This window comes from Dipteris shenzhenensis, chromosome 31 (assembly GCF_047967505.1).
Source record: "Dipteris shenzhenensis isolate YYH24624 ecotype China chromosome 31, Dip_SZ_1.0, whole genome shotgun sequence".
Classification (NCBI taxonomy): Eukaryota; Viridiplantae; Streptophyta; class Polypodiopsida; order Gleicheniales; family Dipteridaceae; genus Dipteris; species Dipteris shenzhenensis.
Window position 1 is genome coordinate 389,728 of NC_141626.1, and position 20,869 is coordinate 410,596.

The following is a 20,869-nucleotide window of genomic DNA, read 5'->3' on the forward strand; positions in this document are numbered from 1 at the left end:
TTCGGCCTTCTCCCAAGAAAATAAAGAATAATCTTTATTAGAATTGGCTTTGGTCAAAGAATGGTTAAGTTAATTAACCAAGAATAAGTTTTATTGTTTTACTTTTGCTTTGCATCAGTAAAAAGAGAACTGTGGGGACGCCCACAAGGGACTAGAAATGGTCCAAGAACTAGAATGCATGCATTAGACTAACCTTTAACGGGTTAAAGTGTTGAATGTTGTTTGTGGCAATGTGTAGGACCAAGGAAAGTGCAAAGAAGCCCTAGAATTAGGGAAAAAGTGCAAAAAGCAAGTCCTACCAAAGGCAAAAAGCATCCAGAAAGTGGGCACTTATATGGAGGAGGGCCCCAACTAGGCAGACAAGCAAAAAAAGCAGCGCAATTCTCAAGAAAAGCCCTAAAAGCAGTAGAAAGCTTGGTTTTTGTATAAAAGTAGCTTTTAGGAAGAACAAAGTACTAAAGCTAGAAAGAGCTTTCAGAAAGCACGTTTAGCTTTTTGCTAGGCCAAGTTTATAAAAGGAAGCCAAAGAGCTCAAGATCATTCAGTTTTGTACTCAGTTCATGCTCTTGTGAAGAGCCAGTTGTACAAAGACTATTTTCTATTGCAATAAAGACCTCGGGGGGGGAGGGGGGGCAGCCATTCTTTCTGGCCCCTAGTGCTGTGTTGTTGCTTCTCTCCCTCATCTCCCAGCTACTCTACTTGTCGGCAATCACGTTTCAACAAGCTCTTCAAAGTTCCAACGCTTTGTTCAAGTTCCGGTTACAGATTCTAGTGCAGGAGCAAATTGCAATTTCTTCTACAGAGCCTATCTTGGATTGCGTGCCAAGTTCTTGAGCCCGAGAGTGTTCCCTTTCGTGCAATTTTGGTTGCTACGCGTGGATTGAAGCTCGTAAGTGCCTGCAAGCCGTGCCCGGGAGCCCAGGAGGAATTTGCGATTGGTTTGAGGGCTATTCTTTGGTTTAGTTACGGTTTCATGGAGCTTGAAGGCAGGGACCTTGCTAAAGGATGACCTTGATTCCTTGCTTGTCAGCACTCCCTTAAAGACCAAGACTCCTTGGATCCCTAGAGACCTCATCCTCTCACCACGGATGTCTGCCCTTAATGGTAAAGATGAATTGCCCCCCCCCCCCAGAATTGCATCCCACTACCAAGGCCCTTCTTGAACAAAGGTGCCTCCATTTGCAGATGACTGCGGTTGAGAGCTTATGCTCCTAGAGCATAAGGATATCCACTAACCACCAACTCATGGCATAAGATCAAGTGCTACAACTCCTGATGTGCCCATTTGCGAAAATTGTGCTTGTTCCAACTCACTAGCATCCCCAACTCATGGAGACGAAGGGAGGGTGGCAAACAAATCCTTCTAATGGCTGAAAGCTTGCGTGGCCACTTTTGAGCCACGGAGCTACAAGATCAGTAATGAGACCTCCATGACGGGAGGGTAATCCTCCCATACACTTGTAGTTCTATAGCCCCACCAACCAAAACTCACGTGGAAGGACAAGGCTTGCATCTTGGAAACTAAAACAGCAAGGCCAAGTCTCAAAAAGACACCAAGCCATGATCTAGCGAGGAAGAAGTCGAGAATCTTGGACAAGGCTCTGAGAGGGAGGGGGGACACGGGGGATGGGAGGGACAGCTAAGAAACCTAAGCCTACGGGAGGGGGTGGTGAGGCCTATAAAGAGGCTGGGTGACAAGGGTGATCATAGACACCGAAGGAGGAGCTGAGGCTGACAGAGAGGGGGCAGAGGGTAGAGTAGTGGGCCAGTCTACTGGCCCAAAAGGAAGGAGGGCACAAGAGCAGGAGCGGGAGCAAGCGCAAGAGCAATCAATGAAAGGGGAGCGGGGAGAGGTGAAAGGTCAAGTAGAGGGGGGACAGGGGGAGAGGGGTGATGAAGGAAGCGGAGGATGGGGTAGCGGCGAGAGTAGGGGCTAGGAGGGAGGGATCTTTAGCGCTTTCCCTAAAACTACCTAAACCTGTGTTGATGGGACCTACCTTGTCCTGAGAAGATTGAAGAAATCCCTCTCTCGAAAAACAGGGCGCTCGGGATGAGGCACCTCTAGTTGCTTTCTATGCGCGATGAGGCCTCTGGCTAAGGTCCCATCCTCGCATTTTGTCACCAATGGGCCCTCTCCTCCAATTCTTTACTATGCACTTGAGGAATTTCTTTCCCTCCACTCTAGTCCAAACCCCCTCTAAAGAGGAAACCCAAAGGGTTTGCGACTAAGGAGGCTTCAGCTCTTGATTGGCCGGGGTGGTCTGACCTGCTAATGATCCATGGGACCCTGGAAAAACAGGCCGCTCAAAATGAGGCACCTCTAGTTGCTTTCTCTACACGATGAGGCCTTTGGCTGAGGTCCCATCCTCGCATTTTGTCACCAATGGGCCCTCTCCTCCAATTCTTTATTGTGCACTTGAGGAATTTCTTGCCCTCCACTCTAGTCCAAACCCCTCTAAATAGGCAACCCAAAGGGTTTGTGACTAAGGAGGCTTCATTGATTGGCTGGGGGGGTTTGACCTGCTAATGATTCGTGGGATCCTGGAGGTAAGAGGAGGGGCAGCTTGAGAAGCATGGGTAAGCCCTAGCTAATAGGCCCACCTATCCACACCGTAGGTGCCACCCTAGTAGACCTGAAACCTTGACCCGTTGTTTGAAATGCGTCCCTCTAAAGTCTCTGGAAGTACCTCCTCTGGTAGGATATTTGGATCCTCTACAATCAACCGCACCTCTGTGACATTGTCGTTTGAGCGTACTAAGTCTATTGTGATTGGTGTCTGAAGTATAGCGCCAAAACAGGACCCAATAGAAGATAAATGTGCTCCTTGGAAAGGCATGGGAGTCACATCGTAATGGAATACCTCGGTACATGATGTACGATGTGCTCCTTGGAAAGGCATGGGAGTCACATCGTAATGGAATACCTCGGTACATGATGCGTAGTCTCCATATCATCCACGATGAAACCGTGGTACCACGAGATGAAGAAAAACATATGAGGTCCAAGGTAAACTAGGCTCTACTCCACCAAGGCCTATGATGCATAATCTCCATATCATCCACGGTGAAACCGTGGTACCACGAGATGAAGAAAAACATATGAGGTCCAAGGTATATTAGGCTCTGTTCCACCAAGGCCTGAATGGTCTCTATGAGCTAAGTTGGAGTAGGAAAGTGACGTCCTAGAGGTGGTCACCTTCAAGAGCTAAACTTCAACCCGTGGTTGTGTGGGGGTACGGCCAACAAGGCACCCCACCATTGCTCAATCTTGAAGGGAGAGAATAGCTTTCTCTACATGTTGTTTGTCCTATGAGGAGAGGGGATCTAGATGGCTTAGGGCATCAAGGGTGATGCCATGTGAGCCCCTCTTGGTCAAACCTTTGGAACCCCTTCCCCTTTGTCAAACAAAACCGCCACCTGCTAGCAAGAGAAAGGAGAGGGAAAAGGAAAAAGGAGGGGGGAAGTGACCCAATAGTTTATTTAAATTTTTTTTAAACATTAAAAAAAAAGCTTGTCGGCTTTTGGAAGCAGGTTGCACATTGAGCAAGCACAATGGAATCATGAAATTCGGAGGCAAAAGCTCTCTAACGGGCGGAAATAGGAGGCTGGCAGCAACAGGGCATCAAATGCTCTTTTCTAGCTACACTGCAACTTCATTTTTCAATTTCACCTTATCCTTTGCACGTTTGGCTATAGACCTAGATTGAGTTTGATAGATAGTAACCAGAAAAGCCTCAGAGAGGCTGGAGGCAGCAAGGCCACGGGTAGAGGCTGAGGACAGCCAGCGCTCTTTTCAGCCCCTTAGGAATTGCTGATTTGTCTTGCTTCAAAGCTTTTTAATAGCCAATTCCTTTTGGGGGGAAGGGGGGGGAGGGGGTCTCATTTAATAAATTCGATTCAAGGTGATCTTTTTTTCTTTTTCCATTTTTCTTTTCGGGGGAAGTGAAAAGGAGGGGAGCGGGGCTGGGGGGGAAAGGGGGTCCAAAAGGGTGGATGCCAATGCTCACAATTATATATCTAGATGAATCCAAAAAACATGCCCAAACTCATCCTCTAGATACACAACACAGTGTGCAGTTTCAATCTCATGATAATCACTGATAAGGTTGAAAACCATAAACTCCATCACGCATAGCAAGGACTAGCTACCATGACATATACTTAGATGAATCCACGAACATTCCCAAACTCATTCTCTAAAAACACAACACAGTGCAGTTTCAATCTCACGATAGTCACTCATAAGATTGAAAACCATAAACTCCATCACGCATAGCAGGGACTAGCTACTATGACATCCCCACTGACATCATCAGTGCCCAACAGTGGGTGTAGACCATAGTATAAAAATATGCTCTCACACATACACATCCACACACCCACACATACTTGAGCATCCATTTATACAAAGTCTTCGTACTAAGTTTCTGTCGGCACAGCCATGACGAAGGCTAGCACTAAAGGAGAAGGCTAATCAAAAAGTAGTCCAAAACTCTTCATTCAAGCTACAACTGCTTGTGAAGTCTAACGATTTCATTTTAGTCTCTCCCAAACGAGCATCTAAATCTACCATGACATCCCCACTGACATCATCAGCAGTGGGTGTAGACCATAATATAAACATATGCTCTCACACATACAAATCCACATGCCAACACATACTTGAGCATCCATTTATACGAAGGTCTTTGTATCGAGTGTCTGTCGGCACTCCAGAGGTGAAGGGCAGACTTAGCCGTGACAAAGGCTAGCACTAAAGGAGAAGGCTACTCAAAAAGTAGTCCGCATTCTCTTCATTCAAGCTACAACTGCTTGTGAGAACTATATGATTTCATTTTAGTCTCTTCCAAATAAGCAAGCAAAAAAAAAAGCATAGCCAATGCTCACAATTATCCATTAAAGAGCACTAATTTGTTTTTTTTTACCATCTTTCCCAAGAGCCTCTGCCAAATGCATCATGCCTCCAGAACATCCCAAAACCTTATCTCAGAAGATAGACTTCCCATAGTCTGTCTCCTCGTGGCTTTTGAAAGTAAAGAACCTCAAATGCAGTTTTTAATGATGTAGTGAATCAAAAACTAACTGGCCAACCTGGAAAGGTGTCTCCATAATGAATTTTCCTTGTTTGGAAATACAAGGGAGCATGCCTTGCTCAAAGAACACAACCTGAGAGATAACAGAACATAGCATAAGCTTTACAAAAAAACTGGGATTCTTAGCAGACTGTCAAGGTGCGAAAACAATTAAGACTTGCCTGTTCTCGTTCTAAGCCAAAAAACTTTGATCTTTCAAAAAATTGCTGAGTTGCATCACTTGTAAAAGGACTTGTCATGACATACCAAGATATTTGCACTTTCTTCCCTGCAACAGGGATAATTTATCTTTATGAGGCTACAGACCCTTCCTAAAAGGCGTGGAGTTTCTGGAACCAATGATATGCAGTCTCAATTTTTACAGACAAATTGCAGTAACTCCATAAAATCCTGTCTCACCATCCGAAGTTGAACATGAAGCCAAATACTGTATGCGCAGGATGCGTTCTGCTTGCAATTGAAATAAACATTTTCCTGATGGAAGCCCGATGTCTGTAGAGGCAAACGCTTTTTTAAAACAAATGAGTTCAAAGAACTCCTAATGTTACATGCCAACCCGCATGTTTGGCTTGCATCAGACATTCTATAGGATATTGCTACTGCCAGCTCTCCACACACTTAATAATTATTTGAGTTCAAGAAGCTCTCTAATCTATAGAAAAGAGTGCACTTATTAAATGAGAAGCCCAAAAACAAAGGGAAATAAATTAGAGAAACGTGCACTGATTAAATGAGAAGCACAAAAGCAAAGGGAAATACACCTCTGCCTAAAAACAGCGTGCATTGGGAGCCATAGTCTAGCCATCGGAACTCAGGAAAAGGTGCAGGAAGGAATAGACTTACTGTAACACCCCTTCGGCTCAGAAGTTCCCAGCCGAGTTCCCTGATAAGATAAACATTGACTTTTAAGTAATATAACTATATTGTGTTTGGACACTTTTACAGAGACTTGAATTATGGCTATATCTTCCTTTCATCCATCAATTGAAACAAGCAACACTGATTTGCAATGAGAGTTCGTTCAAGAGACCATTACTGTTCCTTGTTCTTTTCTTTTGATTTCAGCTGCATAGTAGGATATTAACACATTCATAAGCGTAAATTGGAAAAAAACCATAATAATTCAACATTGGATATTCCAATCCATGACTGATCTTAAGTGCCTTGATCCCATTTCACAAAGAACCAAGTACTTCCTAAACTTAGCAGTGTCCACTCAACAAAAATACTTGCAATATGAAAACCCTTATCCATACCTGTTCAATAGAACTATTAAATGGAATGAACAATTGATAAAAGCCTCAGGCTTAGTCCTAGGGATAACATTGTCACATACTTGAAATGCCTGCAACATTGACATAATGAAAGTCCTTTCAAAGCTTCAAACAATAAAATCTGGCATGCATGGAGGGATGACCCGATATGGTATCTGCACCGATGCCATCAGCACCAAGAATAGGTGCAGGTCACACGTATAAATTTTACACATCCTCCAACCAGGCAGCATAACCCCATCACTTGGTGATCCAAGCGGCCTTGTGTTCTAATCTTAGAAAGACGAGTACCAATGATAACTCAGTGGAGGATTGAATGCACCAAGTAGTAGTGCATTCCTTCCTTTAGACCAACCTACAATCAGTTAATGGCTCCCCAGATACAAATCTGCTTGTGCTTGTGCTGACCAAATCCAACCAAAGTGCAACTTTCTTACTTGTGAAAAAACAAATTAAATGGATTTACATCATTTACATAGTGACTCTGTTTCCCTTTCTACAAAAAATACGTCATGCTGTTCTAAATGCTTCAAAGTTTCCATAGATTTCAAAATTTTCAATGAGAAATGTTTAAAACAAGTGACTTCCTTATTTGTTCTCAACCAAAACAGGTTTGATCGGTAAGATAGGACAAATCTCATGGACTGCATCACCAAAAACCTTTTCTGATTGGTTTAATTACAGCCTAATGTTATACACAAATTTGCTAATTCCGCATTATATATGCAAGTGTTGCTCTATTGAGCTCTAAGACAAAAAAACTCACTGCTACTGAACGACAGATTTTTTTCAATCAGATTGTCACTTCCAATCGCAAGCCCTCCCTATACACACACACACACACACAAACGAAAAAAACGTTCATTAAATTCTCCAATTTGTCTATGAACGTCTAAACAGTTGACAATGCCGCTCCCTCGCCACCCCTACCAATTCTGTGTGCCCCTGCCCCCTCATCTCCACCTCTTATCCTCGCACGCTGTTCGCAGGTCATCTGCATGGCCCTATTAGGCTGATTCACGCTCCCCACCCCCCTCTTGCTCCGTCCTTCTATTAGCTCTCGAGCTCGTGTAGGGGGACATTTTGTGCCCCCGCCCCCCTATCAGGCTGATTTGAGCCACCCCACGCCCCCCCTTGTGCCCCCTTCTAACAGCTCTCAAGCTTACCAAGGGGGACATTTTGCCCCTTCCCCCTTATCCACTATTGGCCTTTCCTCTAATCTCTCCTGCACTTTTCTGCCAGTGTTCAAGATGGCCTAGGGGAGCTTTCCACTCCACCTATTTCTGGCTGTTCTTCCCCAACCTCCCGACTCTATTTCTTTGCCTCTAGGCTGGCCTTTTTTTTCCAAAGAAAAGACTTCTATTAAGTATGAAAGAAACTCCAAGAGCAAAGTTCATGGGAGAAGTGCATCGTGCAAGGCATGAGAAAAAACACCCTAAAAGGGCAAACTAAGCTCATGCAAGAGAACTAGAAAAAATTGCAAGGTTGAGTGTGAACGTGCTACCTCAACCCTGCAGAGGGCTACAAAAAATATGGGGACCCACTTCACTCCCTAAGGAAAACAGTCTTCTTGGTAGAAGCTGCGAAAGGTGAGGGGATTGTGAACAGCAAACTCAGAGCAAAACAGCAAACTCACAGAGCAGGAAATGTGATGGAGGGAGAAACACTTCCACACCTACAATCAGGAAAAAACTCTGCTTTGGTGCTGAGAAAAACTACTTGATACAAAATGCTGAAAGAGGGCAAGGGAGGGGCCTGAAAATGGGCCCCAGCCCTGCAATCACTTTGCTTATAAAGGCCGCTTGGACACCTTTACAGTTGGTCATGGACAATGGTGAATACCTTAGCCTTGCCTTGGCACTTGGGTACTAGTGTGTGCACTAGGATGGAATGCAGGTTATAGCCAAAGTTTGGCTTGGACAGTGGAACTGCCAGTGGAGCAGAGCGCAAGGGTGACCCCTTGTTGTATGTACAAATTTCATTCCTAAAGAAATAAATAAATACTGGAAGGGGTGCCAAGTGTTTGGGGCCAGTGTGGTGTCTTGTACTTGTTTTCATTGATCAGGGGCACTCTAGCCTCCATCCAGTTATTTCTCAATTTGTTTTCTAAGTGGAATTGTTTAAAGTTAAGTGGCTGGAAATGATGCAATGTGGCTGTGAATAATGAATATGCAATGATAGTTATGGTCTACTGCCCTTTAGGAAACTAAAGGCCGGTTACAGAAGGCCAGTGGGATCTCCCCATCAAATATCTTCTCACAAACAAACTGATACTGAATCTCATTATGTTAGTCCAAGCGTGGAGTACTGGATTTCTTGCAATTGCTATGCAGCTCTAAATGTAGCACTTGATGATTGTTGCCAAGTAGTCTTCGAAGCCACACCAATTCACGGGTACCTAAACAAGTGGCCCTGTACTCGGCCTCGGTTGACGACAAGGCCACAAAGGGTTGTTTCTTACTTATCCACATGATCGCTGCTGATCTGAGGCTGAAACAGGAACCTGTTGTCGATCTTCGTGTATATGGATCTCCTCCGCAATGGGGGTCACACCATCTCTGTAACTCCTGCACCTGCCACATAGAACAGTCCTCAATACAGCATACCCTCTAGTTACCTGAGGATTATCATGTTATGCTCTAGTCGAGATAGCATGACCTCGGATAGATCGGTGGGCATTTTCTCTTAGATGACCAACTTTTGTAATAGTTAATGTGCGTAATTAAATGGTCAAGAGAAGTAACTGCCAAGGTCCTAGGTGAGGGCGTAATGGCATTGACTAGGTAGTTCTAATAGGGCTAGGGCCTAGGTGCATCTAAATGTGCAAAGTGCCAAGGGGCAATTGTTTTTAAAGGAACTCCAAGAGAGGGGTGAAAAAGGATGCATCTAAGTAAGGGCCTAAAATGTAGACATGTGGCCAGGAACTATCTAGGGAATTGTGGGTCTCAGGGATAAGGATGAAGGAATTAACGATGAGATTATGGAACAATCACGCATCAGGTCCCTGAGAGTTGGCTGGGAGGAAAGAAAAGATAGCCATCGCCCGTGAGAAAGAACTAGCGTAGGTCTAGTATATATCGCATGAGCAGCGTGAGAAAGAGAGGTGGTTTGACATTTGGTATCAGAGCTCAGCAAGGGAGAGTTCGACGGACAGTAGACGATTGATGAAGAACTGCGTCATGACAGGGTTAGATGTGACGCAGTGTTAGCGACGGGATTTTGCGCTTGAAATCGGGATAGTGGGACGAATAATACGTACGCGCATCGAATGAATGACGCCTGATTCAAATTAATGCCTCCTCTCAGAAACAGGGTGTAGGCCAGTAAATTCTGGCTCGTAACGATAAAAGGTGCACAACGTCTTCGAGTCCTGAGATCGGACTTGGACATCGATGCGGGAATTCTTGAAAGTCGCCTTACCTCAGGGCTGCTGACAAGGTCTCGCGCTGGCATCAGTGGTCCATTGCCGATCATGTTCAGCAGCATTACAAACATTCCTATGGTTAAGGCTGCTGCCACTGCCTGCCTGACGTCGAACTGCATCCTGTGAATCCTGCCTCCGAACAGGCACCAGCCACTATTGCCGTCAGTCAACTAGCCACTGCGATCTTTGGGTGCGCATCGTCATCTGCGTAGGGAAATGACGACAAGCAGGAAAAATATAACGCAGGCAACTAGTTGCTGCTTTCGATCAACGCAGGCAGACGAAAACGAATAATTGGTGGCGTCGCCTTCAATCCCTCTTGATGATCAACGCACGCGTGGTGGCGGACTTGAATCCAGGAAGCATCTTGTCTTTCGAAGAAAATTCTGAGTAGCAGTTGGTTCGTTCTTAAAGCAGGGACTGTTGTTTATTTTTTTTGTGTATAACAAAAAGGGGGAAATCCATCATATTTTTTTATTTTTATTTTTTAAAACCCAATTTATTAAAAAAAAAAAAACCATCTTCCACTGTGAACTTATGGAAGCAGAAGGGCAGAATTCAAGGGTGAATCCTAGTGAGTCTAGAGTACAATCCACACAACAGATGTCACATCACGCAGCACCTACATTGATTGGTAGGATTTCAATATTAGAGGATGCTTTACAGCAAATTATGAACCAGCAACTTCAAGTAAATGCTGGTCAAAATGAGATTAGGGAGATGGTGCAAGCTTTGTCGGCTAGACCGTCTAGGATTGATAAGGGCAAAGCTCTAGCGGAGCCAGAGCCTAGTGTACATTCCTTAGAGCGCGCAAGGGTCAAAGTGCCTAATATCGCTAATTATAGACCGCAGAAGTACGCTGGTCGGATGACCGAGCGCAGCTCTGATGTGATCGAGGTTTGGTTGCACAAGTGGGAAGAAGCCTTCGCCATTTGTGAGATTAGATCCGATCTAAAGAAAATCCGTGAGGCCACGCACCTGTTTATTGAGGCAGCGGACAGATGGTGGATAAAGCAACAGAAGGATCAAGTTGCTCCAACCACCTGGGAAGGGTTCAAAGCTGAATTCAAGAAACACTTTCTCCCACCTGATGAAGAATCCCGAGCTTGGGATGCTTATAGAAATCTTCGTCAGAGGAGTTTGTCAGTGGCAGAGTACACTGACAAATTCAGGGAATGTGTTATGAAAATAACAGACCCTCTCCCTATGTCGGTTCAGTTAAAAGACTATATCTATGGACTGAACGACAAGATCAAAATGGAAGTTCGGGCTAAATATGTGACTACACTAGATGAATCTATAGCAGTAGCCCTGAACTATGAGGATGCCAGAGGCAGATCTGGTGGATTTGTGCAGGCAGGGACTCAGTATGAGCACCCGAGAAAAGGGGGATTTCAGAGGAAATGGGTTTCAAAGACAAGTGTCTCGCAGCCAAGTGGCCAAACCAAGCAGGTGAAGCCGGTTGAGGGACCAGTAAAAACAAGTACTACCGTTGGGGTGAAAAGGAAAATAACTCCAATGGCAGCCCGGGCTTGGTCAAAGTCCTCGTTGACCCCTGAACAAAAAGAGAAAGCTAGAAAAGAAGGATTGTGCTTCGGCTGCCTTCAGCGACATCAGTGGAAGGATTGTCCACTGAATAAAGATCGTCGCACGGCTAATATGATAATATCTGAATGCGACGTAGAAATGCAGGAGAGTCCCAGTGCGGAACATATGCAGATGCAACTAGCGGGACCTTCTCAGAGGTTAGTACCTTGTTTGTTATGTGTATCTGTTGCTAAGTTAGTGACGAGTGCACCTGATAACATCCTATCTAAGCCCGCAGCAACGGGGTATACGGCCTTTAATGATACGGAGTTAATTAAAATGAAAGGGCAAGTGGCCAGTCATGATGTCATTGTGTGATGATACGTTTCGCCTCTGTATAGATTACAGAGCATTGAATAATATCACTGTTAAGCACAGGTATCCGATGGCTCGGATTGATGATTTGCTAGATGCATTGCATGGAGCCGTGATTTTCAGCAAGATAGATCTTAAGTGCGGCTACCATCAAATCCGGATTAGAGCCGAGGATGTGCATAAAACCGCTTTTAGAAGCAGGTTTGGTCATTATGAGTTTTTAGTAATGCCCTTCGGACTTACCAATGCTCCAGCGACCTTCGTCATGCTTATGAACGATTTACTACGTCCGTATATCGGAAAGTTCGTAGTACATTTTATTGACGATATCTTGATATTCAGTAAAAGTGTTACTGAGCATTGTGAACACTTAAGGATAGTGTTCAGTACTTTGAGGAAAGCCAGTCTTTACGTGAATAAAAAGAAAACTATACTGTGTATGGTTAGGCTTGAGTACTTAGGGTTCATAATTACTCCACAGGGGGTAGAAATGGATCCGAAGAAAGTGGCTGCGATACTAACTTGGCCAATCCCTCAGAGTCTGACCGCGTTGTTGCGATCATTCTTGGGATTTGTCCAGTTTTATAGAAGGCATATCAAAGGATATTCCGGAATAGTATCGCCGTTGACTGATTTGACCTCAGATAAAGTACCTTTTGTTTGGGGACAGAATCAACAGGAAAGTTTTAACACCATAAAACAAGCTGTGGTCTCAGGACCGGTGTTAAAAATAGTTGATCCCCTGAAACCGTTGTTCCTAGAAACTGATGCAAGTGGCATTGCGGTAGGAGCAGTCCTCCTTCAAGAGGGAAGGCCAGTAGCCTTCGAAAGCAAGAAGCTTTCTCCCTCTCAAAGGAATTGGCCAACTCATGAATTAGAGTTGTATGCTGTTATCCATGCTTTGAAAACATGGAGGCATTATTTGTATGGTTCAGAGTTTTATGTGGATGTGGATCATGATACTCTGAAACATTTTTGTAAACAGCCTGACTTGAGGGGCCGCCAAGCTAGGTGGGCAGAGCTTATGCAGGAGTTTAATTTAACGATTCGGTACCGAAGAGGAAAAGACAATAAGGTAGCTGATGCGTTGTCTCGCATTATGCACAACCTGAGTTTCACGGTATTAGAGAGTACTCTAATGACCGAGATCAGAGAAACTCAAAAAGTGGACGAGTTTGTCCAGAGCTTATGGCCTAAGGCTCATGTGTTAAAACCCGGGGAAAGTGAAAAGGATGACCTGGCATCCAGAAAAGGCCAAACTTATGCAAGATATACCATAAGGGATGGTATGCTAGTTAGAAATGGCAAGGTTGTAGTACCTGGTCAGAATGATCTCAGGCAGAGAGTCATTCGACAATGCCATGATAGCCCGTGTGCGGGACATCCAGGTGTCGAGAAGACCTATGATCTCGTGAAGCGAGATTTCTTTTGGCCAAAGATGAAAAAGCATATTCATGAGTATGTGACACGGTGTTTCTCGTGTCAGGTAAGTAAGGCCGAGCGGGTGAAGCCACCCGGACTTTTACAACCCTTGGAAATACCACTAAGTAAGTGGGAGAGCATTTCCATGGATTTTATTGTAGGGCTACCTGCAACACAAGAAGGATATAATTCTATCCTTGTGGTGGTTGATCGTCTAACCAAGATGGCTCACTTCATTCCGACTAGAGAGTCTGTTAGTGCCCCGCAAGTGGCGGATTTGTTTATTAGACATATATTTTGTCTGCATGGATTGCCTAGATCCATAGTGTCAGACAGAGATGTTAGATTTACCGGTCATTTTTGTACAGCGGTATTTGAGACACTAAGGACTGAGTTGGGAATGAGTAGTGGGGATCATCCTGAGACGGATGGTCAGACGGAGAGAGTCAACCAGACTTTAGAGGATATGCTGAGGGCATATGTGTCATTGAGGCAACATACGTGGGACAAGTGGTTGCCATTGTTGGAGTTTGCCTACAATGATAGGAAACATTCATCTACTGGGTTCAGTCCGTTTGAGCTGAACTATGGTTATAGACCAGCCAATCCGACTATAGTTGGAGTACCTCAGAAAGTACCTAGTGCCGCGAACTTTGTAGTTCAGATGCGGGAGATGCTAGCACTTGCGAGAGCTAATATCCGCCAGGCTATGGATAGAGCCAAGGTGTATGCGGATGAAAATCGGTCTATAAGAGTATTTGAAGAAGAAGAAAAAGTTTTTCTCAGAATTCCTTTGCACTCGAAGTCGTTGACTTCAGGAGAGTGTGCTAAGTTATCACCTCGATACTGTGGGCCGTGGTTAATTCTAAAGAGAATAGGCAGTGTAGCCTATAAATTAGAATTGCCACAGGGGTGTAAGGTGCACCCGGTTTTTCATGTTTCGCGCTTAAAGAAATTTTTGCATACAGGTGACTCTCGAAGGTGTGGTTTTGTTTCAGGAGATAGAGGATATTGCAAGGCGCAAACCAACAAGGATCCTGGACCGAGGAACAATGCAGATACGAAATCGGAAGATACCCACGGTGTTGGTTGCATGCCATGGTCAGCCTCTATCGGAAGCTACCTGGGAATCCGTATACCAGTTACAGAGAGCATTCCCAGATTTCATCATCGAGGACGCTGATGCTTGAAGAGGGAAGAAATGTTATGCTCTAGTCGAGATAGCATGACCTCGGATAGATCGGTGGGCATTTTCTCTTAGATGACCAACTTTTGTAATAGTTAATGTGCGTAATTAAATGGTCAAGAGAAGTAACTGCCAAGGTCCTAGGTGAGGGCGTGATGGCATTGACTAGGTAGTTCTAATAGGGCTAGGGCCTAGGTGCATCTAAATGTGCAAAGTGCCAAGGGGCAATTGTTTTTAAAGGAACTCCAAGAGAGGGGTGAAAAAGGATGCATCTAAGTAAGGGCCTAAAATGTAGACATGTGGCCAGGAACTATCTAGAGAATTGTGGGTCTCAGGGATAAGGATGAAGGAATTAACGATGAGATTGTGGAACAATCACGCATCAGGTCCCTGAGAGTTGGCTGGGAGGAAAGAAAAGATAGCCATCGCCCGTGAGAAAGAACTAGCGTAGGTCTAGTATATATCGCATGAGCAGCGTGAGAAAGAGAGGTGGTTTGACATATCATCCCTGCATCCCAATGACACAAAGATCTTCCCATAAGTAAATTTGCACAAAGTGGTTTCATATACAATTGAGGACTAGCCAAATTCTCTGGTGTTCAGACTACCTGCATGAAGGAGCTCAACAGCCCCACCGGAAAGCTGAGATCCACTTGGTGTTGAAAAGCCAGAGAAAAAGAACCCCCTCTTCGTCTGCCACATCTCCAAGCCGAGTAAGAAATGCAGCAATCCTAGATTCGTCATCTTGATAGGGCAGCCTGTCTTGGCTGTGGGGGCCATATGGTGCCCTATCAAGATGATATCATCAACGTAGAGGATAATGAGGGTAACAAGATTCTTCTCATGAAAGATATCCAGGTTCAAATCTACTATTCACCTTCGAAATACCTTCCATAGGAAGAATACATTTCCATGCCCGTGGTGCCTATTTGAGACCAAACGCCGCCTTGTGTAACCTGTAGACCATCACTGCTGAGTTTGGAATTGCAAATCCTGGTGGTTGCTCTACATAAACCTCCTCCTTCAGGTCTCCATTGAGCAAGGCTGATTTTACATCCATCTAGAAGATCGGCCACTATTGCATCCGAGATGATCTCGCGCCTTCCCTCTCCACGAACTTTGATTGTGGAATGTCACCGATGCATGCGTCACCTATTTGATCCAGCAGTCTTGGAACTCTACCAGGGATGAAATCATGTGCCTAGAGGAACCACTATCAAGGTCCATTCCTTGGAATCACCAACCAAGGCAACCCCCTCTCCTAGGGAAGAAGTTAAAGAATCCAAAATCTGTAGATGTACAAAGGGTGGAGTGATAGCTGCAGCCGAGGAACTGGTACCCTTGCCTTGTGATCTCTAATGGCACTTCTCTAGTAGTGAGCTTTTTGGCACTTCTCCAGTAGTGACCTTTATGGCCACAGTTGTTGCAAGTACTAAAAGCAATTCTAGTTATTTAGAGTACATACATATAGTCTAAAAAACAAAAGCATAATCAGCCATCCATCAGTTTTAAGACTCGTTTCTTTTTATTTGGATTTAAACTCCTTGATGAGGGCACGCCCTCACAATAAATTGCCCATTTTCCATCCTTTCTAGCAGCCTTGAACTTCGCGCCCTCTCCTTCAATTGAGCTCATGTGAGTTCCTCGGCTATCCATACCTTAGTCCCTTTCAACTTGTTAGATTGTCAAAGAATCTTGATCCGTAAATTTCATGAGCTAAGTGTAATGGTAGCATGTCCTCTATAGTGCTAGATACAAGTCGATCTGGCATCATCATCATCAACTATCCCTTGTATGCTAGGCATGGTTGCTTTGATATGTGCTAAATATCACTGAAAGAGTCCTCCACCGAAGACTGCTCTTGAAGCTGGCCCAAGCTTTCAGGATAAGCAACCATCAAAGGCGAGGAGGGAGCCTTGAGATGGGCTAAGGTGAAATCAACCTAGACCATCCATCCAATCTCCACCCATGGAAGGAGAATCGGACTGTATGCATGAATGAAACAGGCAAAAGCAGCCTGACCAGAACCTGCATAATAAGGCCCTGCTCTGCAAGTCTGGATCTATGATATGGAGGCCCCCTTCCCGTGTGAGGAAAATCAAGGTCTCCCAAGCCACCCTAGCTCTAGTGTTTGCCGAACCACCTAGTCCACTCCATAGAAAATTCCCAACAAGAGCAAACAAACCATGCCATGGCCAATAGTACCTGGTTGACAACCACCACCCTAAAGCAAGGTCTAGTTTGGTTGAACTCCAAAAAAGGAGTTTCCTCCTTATACTTACTAACACACGAGCAATTGCTGCAAAGGAGAGATGCCCATACTTACCTAACAACCCAACCCCCCAATCTAGAGTATTATCATCATTAATCCAAAAGTCATTGATTTATTCCAATTAATACGTGCATCTATTGCATTGCAAAATAAATCCAAGGCTGCCCTAATACCCTCCAACCTAGGAGCAAATTGCTGCAAAGGAGAGATGCCACAACGACCTAACAACCCAAGTATCTGATGGAAACACCGCTCTGAATCCAAGTAAAACTGAAATCAGCCCCCTAATCTAGAGTGTTCTCATCACTAATCCAAAAGCCATTTCCAATTAATATGCGCACCTATTGCATAGCAAAATAAATCCAAGGCTGTCCTAAAAGATGTGGGATTCTATGAAGTGGCATCCCATAACAACAACAGTGTCATCGACAAGCTCACTATCCAAGATCTCCTCATCTTTCCTCTAGGTAAGTTTCAATCCAAAAACATATGTCTGAGATCACAAAAAGATACTTGTTGCTTCAGCCACAAATAAACACAGAAAAGGGACAAGAGCACATCCCTATCGGACTGATCTAGAAATCGGAAACCTCTCTCTCCTGTCCCCTCTGAACAAAACCTCACTGTGGGCTGATCCCTTTAGGCTGGCTTTGAAGGCTTCTACCATCCTCCTTTGATAGCCAGCCCCTCCAATGGCCGAAGGGCCTACACACCCTCCCTCAAACCTTCTAACTTCTAAGGGGCCCTCCAGCTTCTTCCTCCCATTTCTTTCCACTCCTCTCCCCCCCTCTCTACGTTTCCTTGACTCTTTCCCTTTGTTCTATTCAAGCCTTCCCTTAACCTCTACATTGCTAGAGAGGTCAGTCCCCTTTGACTAGGGTGACCAGTTGATCCAGCCTGAGAGCTCAAATGGCAACATCCTTGATTCCCACCACCTTCTCCATCTCCCATGTCCCCAAGGACGAAAAACAGAAGTTGTTCAAGGTAAGCAAGACAAAGTTGTGGTGGGTCGTATTGTTGGCCTCGCCTACAAATGATGGTGGTTTTGAAGACGGTGATGCCTCTAGCTTGGTGTCGCACAGATTTGGATTGAAAATCCAGCAAAGTCCATTCATTTAGTTATTGCCACACAGTCCTCGAGCCACAAGAAGCCCTGCCTCACCCCACCCTCCCCAGGAATTGGACTGTAGTAGCTGGAATGAACACACTTTCCACAACCATGCTAGGCAGCATGCATAGCTTCAGCAAGTTTTGCAGAGAGCTCTAGTAGGGGGCCCGTCAGATGTTCCTATGCTGTAGGAGCATATGTCCGCATATGTCCGAAGAGTCAAATATTTGTAGCTACGGACAGCTTCTTCTAGAAAGAGAACTGGAGATCTGACAATTGGTGGTTGGACAACATCCCTTCCCATGGCCTGTTAATATAGCCCCTATGTCCTGTCCAAGGTCCAGCAATTGGCCCCTCTGTCAACAAACAATAACCCAACGCTGTCAGGCAACATCCTTGATTCCCACCACCATCTATCAGATGGCAACAATAACCGTGGCACTATATAACAAGTGACTGTAACATAATCAAAGAGAAGTTGCATGTTCAATACGCCATCACCACATGGCATCTTTTGAACAGAGCCTAGAATCCAAATAGAAGGTTACGTATATACCATCACATGGCATCTTCCAAAGCAGAGCCTACAAATCCAAACAGAATGTTAAACATACGCCATCACATGCAATCTTCCAAAACAGAGCCTACAAATCCAAGCAGAACGTTACAAAAACAAAAAGTGGGGTTTCGACGTCATGATAGTCACCCACAAGGATGAAAACCATTTGACTCCATCATGCCGAGCAGGGACTAGCTATTATGACATCCCGACTGATGTCATGAATGGCCAACAGCGGCTGTACACCATGGTATAAGCATCCACTCTCATACATATATACATGATCAAAGGTCTTCGTACTGAGTTTCTTTTAGTCTGAAGGTTAAGGGCACACTCAGGCAAGCATGAAAGGAGAAGGGTATTTCCTTAATCAAAGGTCTTCGTACTGAGTTTCTGTTAGTCCGAAGATTAAGGGCACACTCAGGCAAGCATGAAAGGAGAAGGGTAATTAAAAGTAGGCCATGTTTTCTTCATCCAAGCTACAACTGCCGTGAAGACGAGTATCTCATATTATCGATCCCAAGGAAGCATTTTAAAGCAAATCAGCTATGTGATGGCTACAAAAGGTTCTTGTAATGATAAGACAAGTACGACATTTCTTTCTGACTCTCTCTACTTCTCCAATGACCAGACAACACTGCGCCATAGAAAGATTGGGCAAATGAATTTACTCGATCCTGTTTGATTGGCGTGACTATTCCAGTCTTGAATCGGAATTGCATTTTGTATGTCAATTCAATCATTTGGAAGGCATGATAAGAGGGCTGTTCATCAATACTTTTAGCCATGGGTTACAAGACACATGATAAGAGGGTTGTTCATTAATACTTTTAGCCACGGGTTAAAACACACGATAAGAGGGCTGTTCATTAATACTTTTAGCCACGGGTTACAAGACACGTGCCCCTAGGGCGCATTTACCACAGCAAACGGACAGCTATACTAAGTGGTATCTTTCATAAACTTCCTGTAGTGCCTCTTAATAGAGCACATCGGAGGATGGCCCTAAGAGTTCGCAGGCACCTTCAGTCCTCGAGTTCTTTGAGATTATCTCGTTGCGTAACACTCTTACAAGCCCTCACCCTATTCTGGAAAGGAGTTTTAAAAAACGCCTCATCATATTTTGGCAGGCCTTTCAGGGTTCGAATACATCCCTGAATCAATTCTTTTTAAAGCTGCTGGAGATCCAAAGGGTTAAATTTCACTCAAAAACACATTTACGCAGCACTCTCCAAAATAATTACAGCTACAATATTCACGTGCAACCAGAACATAAATCCAGTTTATGGATAAGGGACTCTGGCGCCAAACCAACCTGCCCGCCTGACAGGAGAAGAACAGCCAGCTTTCCTTCGGCTATGGCTCTCAATCCTACATTCCACCACCTCTCTCTTTCTTCAAATGTCCTTTCTTCAAAGGTTGAAATGCTGCTTCCAGGCACAGGTTCTATGTTCGGCAAAGACGAACCTGGAAGATTATAACAGACTCGCACCTTGGTTATAATCAGGTCTGTGCGCGTGTTTACAGTTGGTGGTTATCATCTTTGAAGCTATTTAGGCAAAATCGATTCGTTCACTTATTTAGGATGATTATCCCGCGCCTATAACCAGACTTGAGAGGATACAGCACAAAGGAGGTTGCTGGGAGAAGCATGCCTTGTGAGTGCAAAGATAGCTTCAGGATACGGTTTACGCGCGGAAGGTCCAAGGCCTGCAATTGACACATACCAAATAAACTGTAAGACCAGAAAACGAAGGTATTGGAAAAGGATCTCCAGAGTCCATAGATGAATTCCACAATGACGCGGACAGTCCAAGGCTTTTGCTTGATCTCTCGAAGTCCGTTTGGTCTGTTGAATACCAAAGGAGCAAATATAGGAATTGGAACCTCGACGTTTTTCAGGAGCGTGTCCCGTTCATCGAGATTGAGATCTTTCCAAAGATCAAGACAGTGCTCCTGGCCAAAATCCTTCAATCGTTCCAACAAGACCTGCGGAGGAGCTGAGTCTTCGTCACCTGCTTCTCCCATTCCTTCAACGCAATGCGCGATCGCGTGAATGAGCGAGCTAAGCACAGATCCGATCTGGAAGCTCAGCTTGTCATTCTGCTTCTTTTTTGTCCGAGAGATATTACTTTAGTTTAGTTTAATTTAATGATCTCCTACTTTATTCACCAATCTACTCTTGTACGATTTTGCGACTTTGCCCTCTAAACACACATTTGGCCTTGCGAGTTTACCCTTTCAACAAACAAACACTCATGGCACAACCAACAAATATCAACCTCAATCACAAAACCTTTTTGCTCTAGAGCTCAATTGAAGACTAACTCTCCAATCCACAATTGCACATGTTGATGTACGCAAAACCTACTCAACATCAGACGAGTCTACTCAACATCAGACGAGTCTTTAGCTCGTATAGAAATGGAACACCTTTTTTAGTCAACACACGCACACATTCAATGCATAGACGCGTGTGTACACACACAGGCATACACAAATTCGTGCACGTACATACACAAACACATATGCACATAAAGACACACATACACACACATGCATAGACAAGCACGTGCACGCGCACACACGCACCAACACTCACTATGACACATACTCGCACACCCAAGCA

General features: G+C 44.6%; 1 protein-coding gene across 7 annotated transcripts in view; it reads right to left on the reverse strand.

The window, feature by feature from the left end:
• Positions 1 to 20,503, reverse strand: part of LOC147880866 (UDP-N-acetylglucosamine diphosphorylase 2-like) — a 194,721-nt gene extending 174,218 nt beyond the window's left edge. For 3 of the 7 annotated variants that reach the window (XR_015540484.1, XR_015540483.1, XR_015540482.1), the window contains exons 1-7: positions 20,128 to 20,498; positions 19,896 to 19,950; positions 19,556 to 19,707; positions 5,937 to 5,976; positions 5,493 to 5,585; positions 5,255 to 5,361; positions 5,092 to 5,166 (exon numbers count right to left, since the gene is read on the reverse strand). Coding sequence is in view for 3 of the 7 variants with exons in the window: in XM_087370043.1 (XP_087226169.1) it covers positions 5,092 to 5,166; positions 5,255 to 5,361; positions 5,493 to 5,585; positions 5,937 to 5,976; positions 19,556 to 19,707; positions 19,896 to 19,950; positions 20,128 to 20,268 (663 nt within the window). In the remaining 4 variants the exon portion in view is untranslated. Of the gene's footprint in view, positions 1 to 5,091; positions 5,167 to 5,254; positions 5,362 to 5,492; positions 5,586 to 5,936; positions 5,977 to 19,555; positions 19,708 to 19,895; positions 19,951 to 20,127 lie in introns of all 7 variants that reach the window. The other 4 variants (XR_015540485.1, XM_087370043.1, XM_087370044.1 and 1 more) reach the window with 4 other exon arrangements.
• Positions 20,504 to 20,869: the final 366 nt, after the last annotated feature.